The sequence below is a fragment of the Lagenorhynchus albirostris genome, chromosome 18, assembly GCF_949774975.1.
Source record: "Lagenorhynchus albirostris chromosome 18, mLagAlb1.1, whole genome shotgun sequence".
NCBI lineage: Eukaryota > Metazoa > Chordata > Mammalia > Artiodactyla > Delphinidae > Lagenorhynchus > Lagenorhynchus albirostris.
Genome location: NC_083112.1, coordinates 32,580,668 through 32,603,683, shown reverse-complemented (window position 1 = coordinate 32,603,683; position 23,016 = coordinate 32,580,668). Strand labels below are relative to the sequence as shown.

Sequence of the window (23,016 nt, the reverse complement as noted above, 5' to 3'; positions counted from 1 at the left end):
AATGTGCTGTTGGATTCTGTTTGCTAAGTGTTTTGTTGAGGATTTTTGCATCTATGTTCATCAGTGATATTGACCTGTAGTTTTCTTCTTTGTGACATCTTTGTCTGGTTGTGGTTTCAGGGTGATGGTGGCCTCGTAGAATGAATTTGGGAGTGTTCCTCCCTCTGCTATATTTTGGAAGAGTTTGAGAAGGATAGGTGTTAGCTCTTCTGTAAATGTTTGATAGAATTCGCCTGTGAAGCTGTCTGGTCCTGGGCTTTTGTTTGTTGCAAGATTTTAAATCACAGCTTCAATTTCTTTACTTGTGATTGGTCTGTTCATATTTTCTGTTTCTTCCTGGTTCAGTCTGAGAAGGTTGTGCAATTCTATGAATTTGTCAATTTCTTCCAGGTTGTCCATTTTTTTGGCATAGAGTTGCTTGTAGTAATCTCTCATGATCCTTTTTATTTCTGCAATGTCAGTTGTTACTTCTTTTTCATTTCTAATTTTGTTGATTTAAGTCTTCTTCCTTTTTTCTTGATGAATCTGGCTAATGGCTTATCAATTTTGTTTATCCTCTTAAAGAACCAGCTTTTAGTTTTATTGATTTTTGCTATCGTTTCCTTCATTTCTTTTTCATTTATTTCTGATCCGATCTTTATGATTTCTTTCCTTCTGCTAACTTTGGGGTTTTTTGTTTCTTCTTTCTCTAATTTTTTAGTTGTAAGGTTAGGTTGTTCATTTGAGATATTTCTTGTTTCTTAAGGTAGAATTGTATTGCTATAAACTTCCCTCTTAGAACTGCTTTTGCTGCATCCCATAGGTTTTGGGTTGTTGTGTTTTCATTGTCATTTGTTTCTAGGTATTTTTTGCTTGCGTCTTTGATTTCTTCAGTGATCTTTTGGTTATTAAGTAGTGTATTGTTAACCTCCATGTGTTTGTATTTTTTTTTACCGATTTTTCCCTGTAATTGATATCTAGTCTTATAGCATTGTGGTCGGAAAAGATACTTGATACAATTTCAATTTTCTTAAATTTTCCGAGGCTTGATTTGTGACCCAAGATGTGATCTATCCTGGAGAATGTTCCATGAGCACTTGACAAGAATGTATATTCTGTTGTTTTTGGATGGAATGTCCTATAAATATCAGTTAAGTCCATCTTGTTTTATGTATCATTTTAAGCTTGTATTTCCTTATTTATTTTCATTTTGGTTGATATGTCCATCGGTGAAAGTGGGGTGTTAGAGTCCTCTACTTTAATTGTGTTACTGTCGATTTCACCATTTATGGCTGTTAGTATTTGCCTTATGTGTTGAGGTGCTCCTATGTTGGATGCATAAATATTTATAATTGTTATGTCTTCTTCTTGGATTGATCCCTTGATCATTATGTAGTGTTCTTCTTTGTCTCTTGTAATAGTCTTTGTTTTAAAGTCTATTTTGTTTGATATGAGAATTGCTACTCCAGCTTTCTTTTGATTTCCATTTGCATGGAATATCTTTTTCCATCCCCTCACTTTCAGTCTGTATGTGTCCCTAGGTCTGAAGTGGGTCCCTCATAGACAGCATATATATGGGTCTTGTTTTTGTATCCATTCAGCCAGTCTATGTCTTTTGGTTGAAGCATTTGATCCATTTACATTTAAGGTAATTATCGATATGTATGTTCCTATTCCCATTTTCTTAATTGTTTTGGGTTTGTTATTGTAGGTATTTTCCTTCTCTTGTGTTTCCTGCCTAGAGAAGTTCCTTTAGCATTTGTTGTAGAGCTGGTGCTGTATTCTCTTAGCTTTTGCTTGTCTGTAAAGGTTTTAATTTTTCCGTCAAGTCTGAATGAGATCCTTGCTGGGTAAAGTAATCTTGGTTGTAGGTCTTTTTCCTTCATCACTTTAAATATGTCCTGCCATTCCCTTCTGGCTTGCAGAGTTTCTGCTGAAAGATCAGCTGTTAACGTTATGGGGATTCCCTTGTGTGTTATTTGTTGTTTTTCCCTTGCTGCTTTTAATATTTTTCTTTGTATTTCATTTTTGATAGTTTGATTAGTATGTGTCCTGGAGTGTTTCTCCTTGGATTTATCTTGTATGGGAGTCTCTGTGCTTCCTGGACTTGATTAACTGTTTCCTTTCCCATATTAGGCAAGTTTTCAACTATAATCTCTTCAAATATTTTCTCAGTCCCTTTCTTTTTCTCTTCTTCTTCTGGGACCCCTGTAATTCGAATGTTGGTGCGTTTAATGTTGTCCCAGAGGTCTCTGAGACTGTCCTCAGTTCTTTTCATTCTTTTTTCTTTATTCTGCTCTGCAGTAGATATTTCCACTATTTTATCTTCCAGGTCACTTATCTGTTCTTCTGCCTCAGTTATTCTGCTATTGATCCCTTCTAGAGAATTTTTAATTTCATTTATTGTGTTGTTCATAACTGTTTGTTTGCTCTTTAGTTCTTCTAGGTCCTCGTTAAACGTTTCTTATATTTTCTCCGTTCTATTTCCACGATTTTGGATCATCTTTATTATCAGTATTCTGAATTCTTTTTCAGGTAGACTGCCTATTTCCTCTTCATTTGTTAGGTCTGGTGTGTTTTCGCCTTGCTCCTTCATCTGCTGTGTGTTTCTTTGTCTTCTCATTTTGCTTAACTTACTGTGTTTGGTGTCTCCTCTTCACAGGCTGCAGGTTTATAGTTCCCGTTGTTTTTGGTGTCTGTCCCCAGTAGGTTAATTTGGTTCAGTGGGTGTTGTAGGCTTCCTGGTGGCAGGGGCTAGTGCCTGTTTTCTGGTGGATGAGGGTGGATATTGTCTTTGTAGTGGGCAGGTCCACATCTGGTGGTGTGTTTTGGGGTGTCTGTGGCCTTATTATGATTTTAGGCAGCCTCTCTGCTAATGGGTGGGGTTGTGTTCCTGTCTTGGTAGTTGTTTGGTATAGGGTGTCCAGCACTGTAGCTTGCTGGTTGTTGCGTGGAGCTGCGTCTTGGTGTTGAGATGGAGATCTCTGGGAGATTTTCCCCGTTTGATATTACGTGGAGCTGGGCGGTCTCTTGTGGACCAGTGTCCTGAACTTGACTCTGCCACCTCAGAGGCACAGCCCTGATGCCTGGCTGGAGCACCAAGAGCCTGTCATCCCCTCGGCTCAGAATAAAAGGGAGAAAAAGAAAGAAAGAAAGGAAGAGAAGATAAAATGAAATAAAATAAAATAAAGTTATTAAAGTAAAAAAACATAATTATTAAAAAATATTTTAAAAAAGTAATTAAAATAAAAACGGAGAGACAGAACCGTAGGAGAAATGGTAATAGCAAAGCTATACAGACAAAATCACACAGAACCATACAGATACACACTCACAAAAAGAGGAAAAGGGAAAAAGTATATATATCGTTGCTCCCAAAGTCTACCTCCTCAATTTGGGATGATTCATTGTCTATTCAGGAATTCCACATATGCGGCGTACCTCAAGTTGATTCTGCAGATTTAATCCGCTGCTCCTGATGCTGCTGGGAGAGATTTCCCTTTCTCTTCTTTGTTCGCACAACACCTGAGGTTCAGCTTTGGATTTGGACCTGCGTCTGTGTGTAGGTCACCTGAGGCCGTGTGTTCTTCATTCAGACAGGATGGGGTTAAAGGAGCAGCTGTTTCTGGGGCTCTCTCTCACTCAGGCCGTGGGGAGGGAGGGGTACGGATGTGGGGCGAGCCTGCGGTGGCAGAGGCCAGCGTGACGTTGCACCAGTGTGAGGCACGCTGTGTGTTCTCCTGGGGAAGTTGTCCGTGGATCACGGGACCCTGGCAGTGGTCGGCTGCACAGGCTCCTGGGAGGGGAGGTGTGGGTAGTGACCTGTGCTTGCACACAGGCTTCTTGGTGGCAGCAGCAGCAGCCTTAGCGTCCCATGCCCGTCTCTGGGGTTCATGCTCTTAATTTCCTCTCCTCGTGCACCAGGAAACAAAGAGGGAGGAAAAAGTGTCTTGCCTCTTCGGCAGCTCCAGACTTTTTCCTGGACTCTGTCCTGGCTAGCTGTGGCACAGTAGCCTCCTTCATGCTGTGTTCAGGCAGCCAACCCTAGTTTTCTCCCTGGGATCTGACCTCCGAAGCCCAAGCCTCAGCTCCCAGCCCCCACCCATCTTGGCCGGTGAGCAGACAAGCCTCTCCGGCTGGTGAATGCTGGTCGGCACCGATCCTCTGTGCAGTAATCTCTCCGCTTTGCCCTCTGCACCCCTGTTGTTGCGCTCTCCTCTGTGGCTTCGAAGGTTCCCCCTTCCACCACCGCAGTCTCCGCCTGCAAAGTGGCTTCCTATTGTGTAGAAACCTTTCCTCCTTAACAGCTCCCTTCCACGGGTGCAGGTCCCATCCATATTTTATTTTATTTTATTTTTGCGGTACACGGGCCTCTCACCATTGCAGCCTCTCCCGTTGCGGAGCACAGGCTCCGGATGCACAGGCCCAGCGGCCATGGCCCAGGGGCCCAGATGCTCCGTGGCATGTGGGATCCTCCTGGACCGGGGCACGAACCCGTGTGCCCTGCATCGGCAGGCGGACTCCCAACCACTGCGCCACCAGGGAAGCCCCCTTCCCTATTCTTTTGTCTCTGTTTTTCCTTTTGCCCTATCCAGGTATGTGGGGAGTTTCTTGCCTTTTGGGAGGTCTGAGGTCTTCTGCCAGCATTCAGTAGGTGTTCTGTAGGTGTTGTTCCACATGTAGATGTATGTTTGATGTATTTGTGGGGAGGAAGGTGATCTCCACGTCTTACTCTTCCGCCATCTTGAAGCTCCTCCTAAATGGCATGATTTCTAAATGTAAATTAAAGATTTAAAAGGAATTCTATTTGCATGTACCTGTCTAACCTTAGAAATAGCATAAGGCATCAAACTTAGCAAATTTGAAAATGGCTTTTTAGTACTCTACATTCATAAAGTCCACATATCTTTAGTCTAGTGCTAGATAAACTATTACAGAGTAAATGCACCCATGTAATCAGGACTCAGCTGGAGAACTAGGACTGCACTAGCAAGCTCCAATGTCCCAGTCATTCCCCTTCCTCCTCCCCAAGATATTTCCTGTTCTGACTTCTAACACAACAAATTTATTTTTTTCTGTTTTATAAATTTTTAAAAAGTTTCTTGTGGTGATATAAAATTCATCATTTTAACCATTTTATAGTGTACAATTCATTGGCATTTATTATCTTCACAGTGTTGTGGAACCATTGCTACCATCTAGTTCCAGAACATTTTCATCAACCCCAAAGGAGACCACATGTCCTTTAAGCAGTCACTCTACATCCCCTACCCCCCCCTTTATATTTGACCAGTAGAAACCCTTTCAAGCTGGTTCTTCTGTCCTTCGGCATATCCCCTTCATTCTTTGAGCACTTCCTTACTGTCTTGCATAAAATCTTCCAAGATCATCTTGTTCTGTCCTAGCCCTTATCCTTTTTGTGGAGAATGCAATTTAAAAATCATTATCTGGGTTCTAGGTCTTCTACTAATAGGATGGCTTTACTTCTAGGCCCTTCAGACAGAGCTAGGACATAAACATGTGTATGTATGTGCATGTAGACATACATACATACATGTATATGCTTGTATGTATGACACGTATATATAGTGTGCATATTTGGATATTGCATATATGTATGTATAATGTGTACATATATAATATATGTATATCCATATGTGGAATACACATGATATGTGTATACAGACATGGATCTTACATATATTTCATTCTCTATCTTTATCTATTTATGTATCTCTCTGTCTCTGTATCTATCTAAATACCCCCCTCCCAAAACCAGACCTTCAAATTTCATATTCTTGCTTATTTCTCTGCCATTATTATCCATTTGAAATCCATTTGTATTTGGATTCATTTCATTTTAGGATTTTCTTCCCATTGTTCTTGATTTTTTTCTTTATGAGTATATGAAACATCACCATAGTTCCAAAAATCTGAACTATACAAAAAGGTATATTCTGAGACTTGTCACTTACCGTCCTTTCTCTTAGGTGTCCTACTCTCCCATCTTATCTACTATGTTCCCTTTCACCCCTGGAAGGGATAGTCTCATTAGTTCCTGGTTATTCCTTCCTGTGTCTTCCTGTACAAATAAACAGATATATGTATATTTTCTTATTTATCTTTTATAATATACAAAGTATTATACTACAGATATTCTTTTATAATTTTTCCACTTCAAAATATGTTCTGATAAGCATGCCATGTCAGTTCATAGTGATATCTTCATTCTTTATAACTGCATGTTGTATTTCATGCTATGTGTTCACGGTGTGTGGTGCTATAGTTTTTGCAGTGTGTTTGTGGGGTATGGCTCACCGTGGTTTATTCAGTAACTATTCTCTGGTAGAAGCAGCTGACTGTTAACTGTTATGGTATATCCTTTTTGAGGCTTAAAAGCTAAAGAACACCTTAGTTCTGCTCATGGTAAGCAGGTGGAAATGTTATAATGCATTCAGCAGTTGGAGCAACACTTTTTAAATACATAAAATTGTCTAAATAGTCGAGTGTCTTTTGAAGGCAATGGGCCAGCAAAGGAAAGCTTTCCTTGTGAATGGAAGGGAAATCGATGCTAGTTAGGTATTGATGGATAATAAGAGAAATATAGTGTGTTGAATTTCTTTTATTATTTATTCAAGTTAACTTCTTAGTGACTAAAATTAGTATGGGGTCAATCAGTTTTTTTTTTTTTCCTCTATAAAGATATTTTAGAAACTGACAGGGGGAAGAGCAGTAGATTTTCTGTATTTTATCATGTTTCTTTGTAAAATGTACTTGGTAATTCTAAACTTTTAACATATGTTATTTTTACTGTACACTAAAAGCAGTTTTCAAAATTATAGGCAGAATTTTTGGTTCATAATGGTGTTCATTAAATGCTTATGGAAAAAAATAACTCGTTAAGGGAGTTCTTTGCTAAACTTAATTTAGTGAATGCTCCTTTCTGCAGTACTTTTCATCGCTCATTGTTTCTACTATGAAACAATATCTTAATATCATAATATAGCATAATAGCATAATATCATCTCTGAATGACAGGTTTTATTGGCAGCGGAGATCTATTGGGATCACAAATATTCTGAAAACAAGTAATTCATACTGCAGTGACAGGTTGGTGTTTCTTTTGATCAGTAACATTAGAGATGCTAGAAATCATTTGAAAAATGCAAGGAAATTGTCACAATGCATTTTAATAGCAATATACATGATAGTAATTTAGATTTATTTACCCGCTTGGCAGCAACTGTGCCACCCCTTTTTTGTACAGTGGTGACTCTGCTGTTTTCTTAAAATGTTGTCATTATCAATGCAAACTTTTTCTTTAAATACTCTCCATATTTCATATTATCTTATTTATCTTCACAAGTCTCATCATCTGAATAGGTACCAGGAATTTGGGAATTGCAATGCTAAAGAGAATCTGAGGCAGTTAATTTGTTACTGACATAAATAAACAGACATAGAGATAGACATATACACACCCATGCAAGAGTACACATACTCAATACTATGAGAACTTAGGTGTTTTGACTATTTTGGCTTTTTGTTTATGGAATTTTTCTGTATTCTGAAGTTAACCTGCTGAAAATTACAAAGTGAATGTCATGGAGAAGGATCTTGAGTCTAGTAACTCTTCATATCTTCATACAAAAAGCACTTAAATCTTCAATCTATTCTTACAGTCCCCCAATATTTTAATTTTTTAATCTCTAGAGGCTATATTTTGGGTCTTCATGTTAAGAAATGCTGATTTTTCTTGATAGGTTTAGGTATAATAAAAAAACTGAACAATTCCCTGCAGTTGGAGATGCTGCACGGTGAATTTTGGTATAGGCTACCTACTTTCTGAGAGGAATAAGATATGATTTAACAAGTTGAGCAATAGTTTACAGTGATTGGAATAGTATTTTAAGGATACAGTTCCTGAATTCTGTGATGTCTCAGATAATGTAGGCAAAGTTTTGCTTAAAGCAACCTACCATGTGTTAAACACTCTACTAGGGACTAAAAGGCCATTGTCCTCACCCACATGGGCATTATGCTGTGTCGGCTTCCTGCAGAGCATGCAGACTTTCTAGATTTAGCTTTTTACTTTTATTATTTTAAAAATCAGGTCATCATTAAGTGGTAGATTCACCATGGTTGTATAGAAATAATTCAATTATTTGAAAAAGGAAAGAAAGTCAGCTCTTTAGTACTTTTCACCAGTAACTCGGAAATACAACAAAACAAAATACAATACAGTATTTTTAATTTGTCATAGAAATGGTATTCCAAATTACTCTCCAAACAAATAAATGAGACAGAATAATGAAGAAATATGCTGAATAAGTCTTACACCTAAAATGAGATGAAACGCCGGCATCAAGGCAGGTACAAATGAATCTGTTCTAAGACAGGTCAAAGGAAATGGTTACTATTACCTTTAATAGTTACATAGCAAAAGAATGAATGTTTGATTTTAGAGAAATAGAACAGGTAAGGGAAATAAGTTGTGAAAGGGTATATTACTTTTTGTACCTTAGAATATTTTTTAATAAAAAATGACAAGAATAGTGTATGTACTTTTCTTTTTATCCTGCATATGGTATTTTAGAGTAAAATTTACTAAGGGATTAAAAAAGGTTTAAAAACTATGTTGTATAAATATCATTCTAATTTTTGTGATGTCAGGCGGACATCCTTCTCTCGCTAATGTGTTTTGATGCCACGGGATAAAGCTTTCTAAGTATTTTCATCTTCATGGCTAATGGACTTAGAGATAGGCAGACGTGAGTATCCTCTTCTTCCTGGCTTCCTGCTTCCTTTGAAGTTATGTAAAATGAAAGAAACACTGGAAGGGCTTTGTTTAAAAGGAATATTTCTGATTACTCATGTAACATAATATTTTCTCCCCTCAATTTCCTTTCTTTTGTACCTGTATTTTGATAGTAATATAATAAAAGGGGGGAAATGGTGCTGAAAACTAATCTCCCAATTATCTGGTCTATTTCCTATGTCTTTACATTGAAATAGTCCTTTCTAGCTAAGCATTCATTCTTCAGAATTTTTTTTTGGTGTGACTTATCTGCCTCTCCTTTCTTGTTGTAATCCTTAGTCCATGTGTGCCTTCCATTTTATAACCTCATTCATTCATTGAATGCTAGGCACTTTACCAGGGACTGATGACACAGTGCTGAATTAGGCTCCCAGAAGCAGACGCTGCCCTAGTAGATGTGTTCTAATGGAGAAGATGATACCACACAGAGGTGCTGACTATTCCCAGGAGGTTTGCTGACCTAGCTTATTGCTTTTCTTCCTGCTCCCTCCACTGTCATCATCCTTCCTGACTTGATCATTCACATAGATGATCAATCTAATACTTCATCCTCTTATCTCCTTGACTTTATCACTCCCAACAATCTTTGTTTTTCCCCCCAATCTCACCCACCCATTTCCTTGGATAATATTGATAAAATACCACCTCTAAATATGGTTTACAATCTTCCTTTCCTGACCTACTTACTTACTTAACATTCCCACGTTAAGAATTCTATAACCCTTTTAGAACTGCTAATCTGTCGACTCTACCATTTTTTCATGTCCATCTCCTCTCCACCCTCACCATGCTCTTACTTCTTGTCTTATTGACCTTAGACACACAGTCCTTTGTTATCTTACATAAATTTTCAGTTCATTTGCCTCTCTGTTCATATAAACTCTGCCCTTGGTTAAATGGAACTTCCCACTTCCTCTGCACTTGCACGTCAGCACAGCATACATCTGGGAGGAAGCACACAGCCACACTGACTAGTGTTTTCTGAATGACCACAGTTGGCAAAGCGAGCCTTTAACAGATTACGTTAACAGATATTCTACCACATGGCCTTTGTCAGTGTGCTTTTTTACTTTCTGAAAATGATTTCATATCTCCTCTCATACCTTTAGCTCTGCATCCTCACTTTTAGCTGGTTATATTGCCGCTTCTATAACCGAGACTGTTGATGTAATCAGAATAGAACTGCCGTACCTTACTTCCTAGTCACCAGATCTAACAAGCTACCTGAATCTGTTCCCTTAGATTCTGCTTTTGCTCTTCTTAGAATGATCCACTTTCCCTGCAATTGTGTAAGGTCAATCCTTCCTCTTGTATAGTAGGTCACATCCTCTGTCACCTACTTAAGGGTTTTTTGTTGTTGTTCACTTGTTTGTTTTCCTGCATCTATACCTATGCTTTTCATCATCAGTTTCTTCCTCTTTGCTTGGTTATTCCCATCAGCATGCAAACATGTTGTGGTTTTCCCCCCAACACCCCAAATCACACTGCAGGTTCCTTTCTAGCTACTGCCCTTGTTCTTTGCTCCCATTTACAGAATCTTCTCAAGAGTTGTCCATTCTTCTTGCTTTCTCCCTTGAATTTCTGTTCAGGCTTATCTCCAATCCACCATTCAAGCTGCTCTTGTCAGGGTCACAGTAATCAGAAGATGGTGACACCATTCCCTTAGTTGTTGAGAACAAAAGGTTTGTCATCATCTTTGAATTTTAATTCTATCACACCTCACCCCTCACATCCAAACTATCAGTAAGTCTGATCTGATCTTCCTTCATATTGAGCAAATCTGTGCCTTCCATCACTGACGTCATATACTAGGCTGCTGTCAACTCTTTTTTTGTTTTCTTTTTTTGCGGTACGCAGGCCTCTCACTGTTGTGGCCTCTCCCGTTGCGGAGCACAGGCTCCAGACGCGCAGGCTCAGCGGCCATGGCTCACGGGCCCAGCCGCTCCGCGGCATGTGGGATCTTCCCAGACCGGGTCACGAACCCGTGTCCCCTGCATCGGCAGGCGGACTCTCAACCACTGCGCCACCAGGGAAGCCCTGCTGTCAACTCTTGACCAGACAATGTAGAAGGCTTCTACTTTGTTTCCTTGTTTCACGTTTTGCCACTTAGAGTTTGGTGCCACACAGTAGTTAGAATAATCTTCTAAAAATGTTTGCTCTATCTTATAATTTCTATGCATGTTTTTCCATCCACTTAGAATACAAGCTAAAGTCTCTACCATGGTTTTTAAGACCTTATCAGGGGCCAGTAAACTTTTTCTTAAATGGCCAGATCGTAAACATTTTAGGCTAGGGTGTTATGTATGCTTTCAGTTGTTTCTGCTGCTGTTTCTTTCTCTTCTTTCTCCGCCTTCTCCTCCTCTTCTTCTTCTTTTTTACAAGCTTTCAAAATGTGAAAACCATTCTTAGCTCAAGTCATACAAAAACATTTGGCTGTGGTTTGTCAGTCCCCTGCTTCCAGGATTAGATGTCTGCCTGTCTTATCTGTCCTTGTCATCTATAACTCTTTGTCACACTCACTGGGATTTAGATGAATTTTCTTGCTGTCCTTCAAATATGCCAAGTTCATTCCTACCTTAGGGCTTTGTATTTGCTTTTCTATTTGCTTGAAATACCCTTCTTCCAGAATGCCCATGTTCCCTGCTTTTCTTTATTTTGGTCTCTGCTCTGATTTTATTTTCCTAGACAGAAAAAAATGTCATTTGATCAAACTTACGACTTTTAAATAGCTGCTTCCTCTATTACTCATTCTTTTTCTTCCACCTTTCCCATTTAAGTAGTTAGCACTACATTTTGGCTTAGGCCCTAAACCTAGGAGTCATCTTTGACTTTTATTTCACCAGTGTAGCCACATCATATAAACAATGTGGGCACACAGTAGGTACTCAATATATCCTTTAAGCAATAAATAGCAATTAAAGTTATTACAATACAGAGTGGTGAGTGTTTTGAAAAAGAAATCCATAGATGGGGTGGGGGGGACTCAGTTTGTGTGGCTTATAAAAAAATCCTTCCGGGAAGTTAGTTTTGGCCCAGATCTAACTGATGTCTGCGAGTAGCCAGCACGAGGAACCTGCATAGTAGTGATGCTGCGGGTTTGGGTAAGAAGGGAGGGTGTTAAGGCAGGAATCTCAGGTGAAAATGCAGAGACCTTTACACAGTAAATGTTTCAAACTGGAAAAACCTAATATGGTTGAAATAAATAATTATTTTTTGCCAGTAAGTTTATTCTTTTTTTCCCAGTGTTTATTGGGAAAGTCTACTTGTTGCCCCATTTAAGATGTTGTCTGCGTTTACCTTCATTCTCTAATCAAACACACAGATAATTAACAGCTCAGCTTCTATGTCTTGAACCAGAGTGGCCCCAGAGAAAAGATTGACAGATTGGTCTTGGTCTTTCCTATAAAGGGAACCATACATTATGCTCTATTTTTTGTTTTGACTTCTTTAACTCAGCATAGTTTTTTGGATTCATCTATCTTGTTGCATTATCAGCAGTGAAGTTTTTTATTGTTGCATAGTATTCCATTGTATGGATACACAACAACTTGTTGATGATTGCTTGCATTGTTCCCAGTCTTTGGCTTTTATGAATAAAGCTGTTCTGAATGTTGTATGGATTTTTTTCCCTCCTGCTTGTGCACTTGCTGAGTCAGTGTGCACTTGCTGAGTCAGTGTATATTTAACTTTAAAATAAATCTCTAAACTGTTTTATAAGTGGTGGTACTGTTTTACATCTCCACTAGTTGTGTAGGAGAGTTCCAGGGGCTTCACACCCTCACCATTCCAGGAGGTATGTAGCATTATTTTGTTTTTGGTTTTATTTTGCATTTCCCTGATGACAAATGATCTTGAACATCATTTCATGTGCTTATTGGCCACTCATACATCTTCTTTTGCAAAGTCTGTTATTCACGTTTTTAAATGGACTGTTTGTCTTATTACTATTGAATTGTAGGAGTTCATTAAATGGTTTCATCTGCTGCTCCCCATCACTTGCATTACTGCCTGAACCATCCCCCCAAGCCCCTCTGTCTGTGGAAAAATTGTCTTCCACAAAACTGGTCCCTGGCGCCAAAAAGGTTGGGGACTGCTGTTGATGAGATATATTTATCGTTGGGAGAGCCAGTCTACCATGGGCCCTGGATATCCCTGTATATTCTTTCTGGTTATGCCAACATGCAAGGCCTGACCATTCTTTATCCAGGTCATTTCTCAGGACTGCATTTACAGTGAAGCAACTTTAGAGATGAAGTTATATCTCTGTGGATAATGAGCGGGTTTGTTACTGTTCACTATAAAAGTGGTGATTGCCCGAAGCTCAGTGTTCTTCCCTTGTTATACAGTCCACTGTGTGTGTAGTATCCGTCATTCATCAGGGATCTCTGCATCATCCCTGTGGGTTGGTGGGTTAGGGAACCAACATGTATAATAGAGTCCTTTTGTCTCTAACTGAGGAGTCCTGTGTTTTCTGTCGGAATTCATGAAATAGTAACAGGCTAACTTAGCTTGTATGTGGGGTAAAATCTCAGCCTCTGTACAGTTCTTGACACATATTGCAATGTTTTCTCAGTCTGTGGCTTACCTTTCATTTTCTTAATGAAGCTATCTTAATAAAAAAAGAGGTTTTTGAAAAGTGGAAGGTTTACATTTTGATGAAATCCAACTTTATAGTTAGTGCTTTTGTATCCTAAGAAACCTTTGCCTTCCTCAGGGTAGTGAAGATTTTCACTATGTGTCCTTCTAGACATTTTATAATTTTAGCTTTTACATTTAGGTCTAGCATTTAGGTTCACATTCTTTCATGTGGATATTCAATTATTCTAACACCAGTTGTTGAAAAGATTCTTCTTACCCCATTGAATTACATTGAGATCTTTGTTGAGAATCATTGACTACATAGATTCAATATATTTCTGTACTCTCTTCTGTTCTGTTAATGTTCCATTAATTCTACTTTGATTACTGTAGCTTTTCAGTAAATCTTGAAACCAGATAGAGTAAGCCCCTAACTTTATTCTTTTTCAAAATTGTTCTATTGTAGGTTCTCTGCATTTCCATATTAATTTTAGAAACTGCTTCTCAATTTCTTCAAAAAAGCTTGCTGGAACATTGATGGTGATTATATTGAATCTATAAATTATTATTTTTTAAATGTATTTATTAATGGATTTCTTGATATTGAGTCATCTGATCCAGGAACATGGTATAGCATCTTCATTTATTTAGGTCGTTTTTCTCTCCACAATGTTTTATAGTTTTCAGTGTATAGGTATTTCCCTTCTTTTGTTAAAAATTTTCCTAATGATTTTGTATTTTTTTGATGCTGTTAGAAAACGATATATTTAAAAGTTTTATTTTCTAATTGCTGGTAGTAGTTAGAAAAAAATTGTTTTTCTATATTGAATTTTATTCTGTGAGTTTGCTAAATTCATGTACATAATCATCTCATTTGCTAATAGACATACCTACTTCTTCCTTTCTAATCTGTGTGTCTGTTGTTGCTACTGCCTTACTGCACTATCTAGGACCTTCACTACAATACTGAATAGGAATGGTGAGAGCTGACATTTCTTCTCTTGTTCCCAATTTTAGGGGGACCAACATGTTGATTTGACCAACATGGAAGTTATAACAGCTGGAAGACTTTACTAATGGGGACATTCTGTTCATTAAGTGCCCTATTCTGGGCAAATTAAGGCAAATTATTGTTAGGGTTTTTGGATGCCTGAACTCATCTCTTTAGGAACTTTGCTGTAAGGATCCCATAGAATGTGGATTCAGTTAGCTCCCATTTCATGGAATGGCATATTTTTCTTTAGTAAATTATGACTTGCTATTTATGAAAATCACCTGTTTCCCAGGGCTAATTTGTTTTGCATTATTGGGAATGTTTCCTTGTGCAATGCTGTAGCAAATTAATAAAAACAAAAAGAAATGAAAAAATACATCTAATTTCCTACCATCTCAACTTAGCTGCTTTTGGGCATGTACAGTTCCTTTTCTTCCCATTAGATTTGTAATCTGTAATTTAAATAGATATAATTCTGGAGTTTATTATTAGTTGGGCATCCTCATCATTTCCCATCTGGACTATACACATACCTTCTCAACAGGTCTTTCTGCTTCTGATGCTTCTGATCTCAGAGTAAAAGTCAAGTTCTTTGGTGGCCTGTAAGGACTGCAGTCCCCTCCATCACAAATTTTTTCCAGATATCTGCATGTTTAGAGCTCTCACCTCCTTCAAACCTTTATTCTAACATTCAGGTTTGAGGCCTTCAGAGTCTTTTCTGTGAGACTTTATTTTTTCTTCGACCACCCTCTTTGAAATTGCATCCCACCTCCTAATGCTGCTTATTCCTCCTCCTGTTTTTATTTTTCTCTATAGCACTTAACACTACAGTGAGATGTATGTTAATTATTTTACATTTATTGTCTGTCATTCTTTATTCTTCCCTGTGGAGAATAAAGCTCCGTGCAGGTAGGTATCTTTGTCTCTTGTTCACTGGTCTTTTTTCAGCACTTAGCACAGCGACAGGCACTTAGTAGGGAATTAATGTTTGTTGAATAATGAATGAACTCCAGCTCTTCTCATATGTATTTCATACTGCTGCCAGTGTGATCCTTCCAACCCCCCTGGAAAAGCTGTTTGTGTGGTAGTGCTTTACCACTCCAGGACCTGGCGTCTATCCTCAGTTATATGTGCTATGTGCTTTTGTTTTTCTTTTTGGGTATGTGCTTTTGTGTGATGTTTTAGCCTGAAAGGTATTCTTGTCTAAGTCTTTGCCTCCCTCTTACTTACCTTCCCCTTGGCTTCCCTTGTCTGTTCTGCCAAGTTGGGTGTTCCTCCTTTGGTCCCTTGGTGGCATGTTAGAGGAATTAGACTGCTCTGAATAGTACTGTTTCCTTGCTTGCGTTTCTCCTTCCAGACTTAGGTTTTGATAATCTCTGTGTCTGTATTGCCTAGAACTAGGTGCTTAAAGATTTACAGCTTTTTCTGTGTTGCTTGGAATATTAATTTTAATAGGGTCATTCTTGTATTAAGTTTTGGTTTTTATTTTACATGTGCCTAAAACACATTGGTATATTTTCAGATATTTCCTATGTTTTCCACGATAGTCTGGATTTGACAAAGCAATTATTTTAATTTGAAAACCTTTTGATATTATGTTGCTATCTTTTGTGGATACCATGGATTATGAATTTATAGATTTATGGGCAGAAGTAAGGAAATCATCCTCTCAAAGTAATGCTACTCAGAGTAGTTGTGTGCTGCTGTTAATATGAAAGGTGGGATTAATGTAGTTACTATTTTAATGGATAATCTTCACACAACATGAATTAAAAATTTTTAACTTATTTTACAGGGAAGTGTTAAGAGTAGTCGACAGATCTCACCTCAGGAATTCATCCATGAACTGAAGATGGAGTCTGCAGATGAAAGGCTCTTCACGTGCCTGGAGTCCCTCCGCGTGTCTTTGACGAGTAATCCCGTGAGGTAATTCGTCTTTCTGAACATGAGGGCATATTACTGAATTAAACAGATGCCATGATCTGCCACTTTTATGCAGTACTTCATGGTGCCTGTGAGTAAATAGGTGGTCTACCTCAACAACTTCTCAAGGTAAAAATTGAATGCATAATTTTTATATGCATGTGGAAATACAGTCTCAATAGTACCTTTTGTGTTTATTACTGAGTGATATGTAGCCTGTGGACTTTTAAAAAAGTCATTCTTTTTTTTTTCTTAGAATTTTTAAAAACTTGAGGCGTTTTTCAAAAGAGAACAGTCATCAGAAACTGTCAATTTAATGGGGCTGAGTTTCACTCTGAATTTTGGTATTGTACATATATATTGGCTCATTCCTGTTTGATATACAAGAAATACCATTAATTTATTATTTCCTTTATTGGAATTGGTATCTTTGTAGGAGCCCATAGGAGGTTAGCGTTGTCAGACTTAGCAAATAAAAATATAGGACGCCCAGTAAAATCTGGGTTTTAGACGTAGTTATGCTAAAAAATTATTTGTTGTTTTTCCAGAATTCCACGTTTAACTGGGTGCCCTGTATCTAGCCACACTACAATAGGTGTCTTGATAAATCAGTTTTTAGACCTTTTAGTCCAGCATATTCTTGAAAAATTTTAAGTAGGAATTGTTATAAAATGTCTGAACAGTCATAGAATCAGAATTTCTGAGCTGCAAGAGTCTATGGTAGATTAGTTTTGATTTCTTATTGTATAATGAATGCTTATTTCTGCATAAATATATATGAATATTTTCTAGCCCTCTCTTTATATACATATATATATATATGCATATATGTGTGTGTGTGTGTATAAAATATAGACAAAGGGCTAGAGGGCCAGAATGAAAAACTATGATTGGAGGTTAATGATATATAAAAGACTTTTTTTGGTATTCTGATATTCCGAATGTTTCTGAAGTTTGGCTACAGTATGATAAAGATCCTTGACAGTATAAGTATTTGAAATAAAAAGACCCTACCTGCTGAGAGACATGAAAGTGAGGTTTAAGTAAGGAGCATGAAGAGTAAACAAAGAATCTCTATTATTTCAATTTTATCTTTATTTTTCCATATTTTACCACTTTCAGTGTGTTCTCTAGGCTGTAAATTAATGGTGGGCATGAGACCAGGGATTTCATATGTCTTATATACCTCTCTTTACCAGGCACAGTGCTTTTAGCACATAGAAAGTGCTCAGTGAAGATTTGATTGAAACAATTTTAACCTTCTTCAGTTTTATGTTGGCTATTGCTAGAAACTAAGTTGAATTAGGAGTTTGTTTATTTGACAGGTATAGTCATACATGAAGAGCTCTGGTCTCCATCTTAATCTTTACCTATTAAATGTTTTCATTTAAAAAATGGTTATTGAGCACTTGCTGTTTTCCAAGTACCAATGTTTTGTTTCCAAGTACCATCTTAGACGTGGGGCTTGAGTAAATAGCAAAGCAGGTCCAGGCCCTGTTCCTGTGGAGTTTAAATGTAGGAAGAGGGTATTTTGGGGTCAACTGGGGAGCTACAGTCATTTTTCAGTTTATCCGGCAGCTAATGGACACCGGAAATAACCATGGAATTTCAGTATAATAAGAAATAGACCCTGCCATTACCTCTTCTAATTTTTCATATTTTGAGTAGATGAACATGATAGTGAAAGAAAAACTGTGAGAGGATTTTATGTATGAATTCAGGCATATTACAATGGATACAGTTATTTATTGTGATTCCATATAAAGACAGTGGGAAATAATGCTGTATGTTTCTTTCATTTGAAAGAATAAATATTTCAAAAATAATAATTTGTGGAATTATTTCCCTGAGAGTGGCCAGTTCTATTGAGCCAATATACGTACAATAGAATATATTATCAGCAATTCACAAGTGTTGCTGTTTCCTACGAAGTAGTCTTTTTAATTGGAAAGAATAGAAAACCATGTCATTGGAGAAAGTTTTCTGAAATCATGGCACTTTATGTAGATAGAAAATTGAGACATGAGTATTTCTGTGCCCAGTGCTCCAATTAGAGGAATGACTTAGCTGAACATGTAAAACTTGAAGCTATTTCTGATCAAATCTTTGGACTTTGCAGTTAGTTATGATGTGTCTGCTGATAAAGTCAGTTTTCATATTTTCTTTTTTATGTACAGTATGTGACTAAATTTCAAGAGAGAAGGAATTCCAACTTTTTGTAAGCTTTTGAGATTATTATTAGATCTGTAGTATTATTGAGAAAATCAGAGTGAAATTCTTTAATGTCTGTGAATACAATTGAAAAAGAAGCAAGTGAACTAATTAATGACAGTTCTCCAGTGCTGGTTTGGGATCAGGATTTATTTAAATCAAAAATCAAGGAGGGCTTCCCTGGTGGCGCAGTGGTTGAGAGTCCGGCTGCCGATGCAGGGGACACGGGTTCGAGCACTGGTCTGGGAAGATCCCACATGCCGCGGAGCAACTAGCACTGTGAGCCACAATTACTGAGCCTGCGCGTCCGGAGCCTGTGCTCCGCAACGGGAGAGACCACAGCAGTGAGAGGCCTGCGTACCCCCCCAAAAAAAAAATCAAGGAAAAAGTAGAGCACCCCTGCACCACCCCATCCCTGATATGCAGTATTTTAGAACCATTCACCAACCTCTGAAAGTCTGCGTAACGATTATGAGACATGTCATCCTTTGACTATCTGCATAGTGAATTATGTGAAAACCAGCACTTTAAATGCCAAATTATTGGCCTTGTTTTATAAAGACTTGATTTGAAGATCACATAGTTCTTCTGTTTGAAGTTATATTGATTATTCAACATCAAGGACAGTTTTGAGCTTAAAGACATAGAAGCTTTATTTTTGGAACACAAGTGAAAAGACCAATTTCTTCAAATTATCAAACATAACTTTTAGTGGATCTCAACACAGTCAACAGTTATGTTTGAGCTTTCAAATACGTGGAGGTAGAAACATAAAAAGGTAGACACTAACATCATTATGATTGATATTAAGCGTTTTAGTCCATTACCCATCTTTGCATATAGCAAATTAGTTATAGAATGCATCTTCATTTGCTCAAGTTGATGTGGTCGTCAAGGATAAGGTTTCTGTCTCAGAAATACCAGTCTTCTTAGATTTTTGTGTTTTGTGATATTAGGCATTATCTTTTTTTAAAAAATTATTTATTTATTTATTTTTGCTGTGTTGGGTCTTCGTTTCTGTGCGTGGGCTTTCTCTAGTTGCGGCAAGTGGGGGCCACTCCTCATCGCGGTGCGCGGGCCTCTCACTATCGCAGCCTCTCTTGTTGCGGAGCACAGTCTCCGGACGCGCAGGCTCAGTAATTGTGGCTCACGGGGCTAGTTGCTCCGCGGCATGTGGGATCTTCCCAGACCAGTGCTCGAACCCGTGTCCCCTGCATTGGCAGGCAGATTCTCAACCACTGCGCCACCAGGGAAGCCCTAGGCATTATCTTCCTTTACTCATGCTTAATGTGTGCATTTTGAAGTTTACAAGAGATATTTTACAATTTATCATTTTGTTAGAAGATTTCTAAGGAGGTTTTGGAACTAGATTTGATTGTTAACTGTAACTTCTAGAAGATCACTTTAGAAAATTTTGCAGTAAAATATATGTTTACTGCAGAGCAAGTAAGCAGCCTGTATGTGTCATTATTCCATTTAATCAGTTTTATGTTTAGAGTGTAGTTTTCCTGCATTTCTGGGCTTGAAAACATAAAGCTGGTAGGAGAGCTTATCTTTGGATTGCTGAATGTTTTGTGCCACGTACTGCACATGAGGATAGAGACAGGAGGCTTGTGGCAAGCAACGAGATCACTGTATTCCTTGATGTCAACCTGATCTGAAGAGAAAAAGTCAAGACAAAAATTTGAAGTTACTAATAGTTTGACTTACTATAAAAATTATTTTTATAAACTGTTAAACATATAAAAAAAGGCTGTTTGTCATTATAGTGAAATAAGTGCCCACTCACCTACTAATGAGGCTAGCATATAGATTACTGCCTATAACTCTGAAGCTTCTATGCCTCCCTCCTTAATTCAGTGTCCTTTTCTTGCACTATTCCGTGGTGACCACTGTCATGAATTTTGGATTTCTTTGCATTATAGATTACCATATATGTATTCCTAATATATTGCTTGGTTTTATATCTTTTTGAACATTATTTAAATGGCATCATCTTCTATGTGCTCTTTGAAGACTTGCATTTTCCTCTCAGTATTTCATATATTTATGTATGCTGTGTGCAGCTACTCACATTTTATCACAATTAATCATTTTTCATACCTTGTTCTTATATTTTAGGAACATCCATTGTAAATAGTACATGGATGCTTTTAAAAAAAATCTTGTCTGATAATCTTTGTTCATATCAATTGTAGAAATATATTGGGATTTATATGACATTCCATTTAAAATTTTCAGTTTATGCTGCTTTTCCATGTTCCTCTTCCTCCTCCTCCTGCTCACCCCTCCCCCATTCTTTTCTGTATTCTTCCTTCTTCTTCCTCAAATTCTTTTGATAGATTTTAAATTTCTCATTTCATTTTTCCTCATTTACTAATTTGGAAGACATTCTCTTCGATCTTAAAACAGAAGAGAAATTTATCATGCACACGCTTAAAAAGGAAACTGTACATGCGTGTACTTAAAAGGGACACAAAAAAGCAGTCTCTCTTCCTCTGAACCTAAAATACGTTAACACCAATCATCCTCTCTTGATTTGTATGCTAGTTCTGTGTGATATTTTAATTTTCTCTTTTTTCTTTTTTTGTATTGTAAATTAGCTATTGTTACTACTGAGATATACTACAAATATGTATTTATGTATATGTGTTTATACACATACATACTCATCCTTTTTTGGTTCTTGCACATTTTTTTCTGATTTTACTTTTAGCTCAAGTATATCATTACATTCTTGTAGTGAGGGTCCTTTGATGGTAAAACTTTGTTTTATTTGTTTGAAAGCGACTTTATTTACCTTTACTTTTGAAGAATAGTTTTCCTAAGGGCATGAAATTAAGGTTTTCTGATATCTTTTCTTAGTCCATTGAAGATATTATTTTTTCTTCTGTCTTACATTGCTGTTTTTGAGAGGTAGGCTCTTTTATCTAAAACTCATGCTCTTCTAGGTAATCTGCCTTTTCTCTCTGGTTTTATTATGTTTTGTTTTTGGTGTTCTATAGTGTGTTCTATGTGTCTAGGTGGAATTTCTTTCTTATTTGTTTTTACTAGGGATTTTTTTGGACTTCCTGAATATGATTAGTGTCTTTCATAAGTTCTGTGAAAATTTCAGCCATTAACTCTTTGAATATTGATTCCCCCCTCTCTCAGTTTTGTATGTGTTAGAGCTTCTTACTCCATACACCATTATTTGCTAATCTCTTTGAAGTTTCCATCTGTTTGTCTCTCTGTACTGTATTCTGGGAAAACTTTGTAATATCTTCTAGTTTCCTAATTCTTCACCATTGTCTAATCTGCTATTTAATTTATAAGTTGTATTTTAAATTTCCATTATTATAATTTCATCCTCATAATATTTTTGGCTGTTTCAAAACTCCTTATCTTTTTTCATGATTTTTCATAATACTCCTTGCTTATTTTATTTTATTATTTTATTTTTTTGGTATGCGGGCACCTCACTGTTGTGGCCTCTCCCGTTGCGGAGCACAGGGTCCAGACGCGCAGGCTCAGCGGCCATGGCTCACAGGCCCAGCTGCTCCGCGGCATGTGGGATCTTCCCGGACCAGGGCACGAACCCATGTCCCCTGCATCGGCAGGTGTACTCTCAACCACTGCGCCACCAGGGAAGCCCCTCCTTGCTTATTTTTATCCTGTTTATTATTTCTCTAAACATATTAAATATTTTATATTCTCTGTAATTTTAGTAAATAAAGGTTTCCTAGGCCTACTCCTGGTGGTGGTTATTTGTTTGTTTACTGTTTTCACCTTTACTCATTTCTTGTTTCTTTGTGTGTTTTGTAATTTTAGAGTGTGACCTCCTATTCCTTGGACCTTTTTCTTTGAGATTTATTTTGAAGATATTTTGCTAGAATGAATTAATGCTTTTCTACTACTAGGAACGTAATGATCCAGGGCTGCCTTAAACTAAAATGACCAGTTTGAGGTTTTTGTTTTTTCGTTTTTTTTTCCTCCACATATGTGTGTGACTGGGTTATGAATTATCAGAAGAAATTTGCCTTGATGTCCTCCTTTACGGGGCAGGTTTATTGCTAGGTCACCTTCTTACTTAAGGTGTGGCCCTTTGAGAGCCTTGCTTTTTGCCGGCGTTTCTCAGGCTTGAGGCTGTAACACTTGTTCTATTCGCTCTGCTCAGCTACCACAAAGGAGATGTTGGGTTTCCAGGGCTTCATGTTTGTCCCCCAGAGCAGATGAGGCTTGAGGCAGGCTTACCTGTCTAAATTCCTCTCTCTCTCTCTTTAAATTTTGCTTTTGAGGAGACTGTACTTTCTTGTCACCTCAGACACAATTTTAAAATCATGTCTCAGTGACTGTTGTTGGGAGGGTGGTCATGGATATCTAGTTTAATACCAGGAAAAAGAAAGTTGGATAAGAAATTTTAAATTATAAAGGCATTGTATTCTTATGTCAAAAATCTGAATTTCTTAGACGGGTATAACCAGAAAAGAAAAAGTCTTCATCTCTTTTGTCATTTGATTGTCAAAGCCTGCTG

At 37.6% G+C, this 23,016-nt stretch overlaps 1 protein-coding gene across 1 annotated transcript in view; it reads left to right on the top strand.

Moving 5' to 3' along the window:
* The window catches only part of DIAPH3 (diaphanous related formin 3), a 546,228-nt gene that overhangs the window by 107,914 nt on the left and 415,298 nt on the right, over positions 1-23,016 (top strand). The window contains 1 exon segment of the mRNA XM_060128783.1: positions 16,165-16,295. Within this exon segment, the coding sequence (XP_059984766.1) occupies positions 16,165-16,295 (131 nt within the window).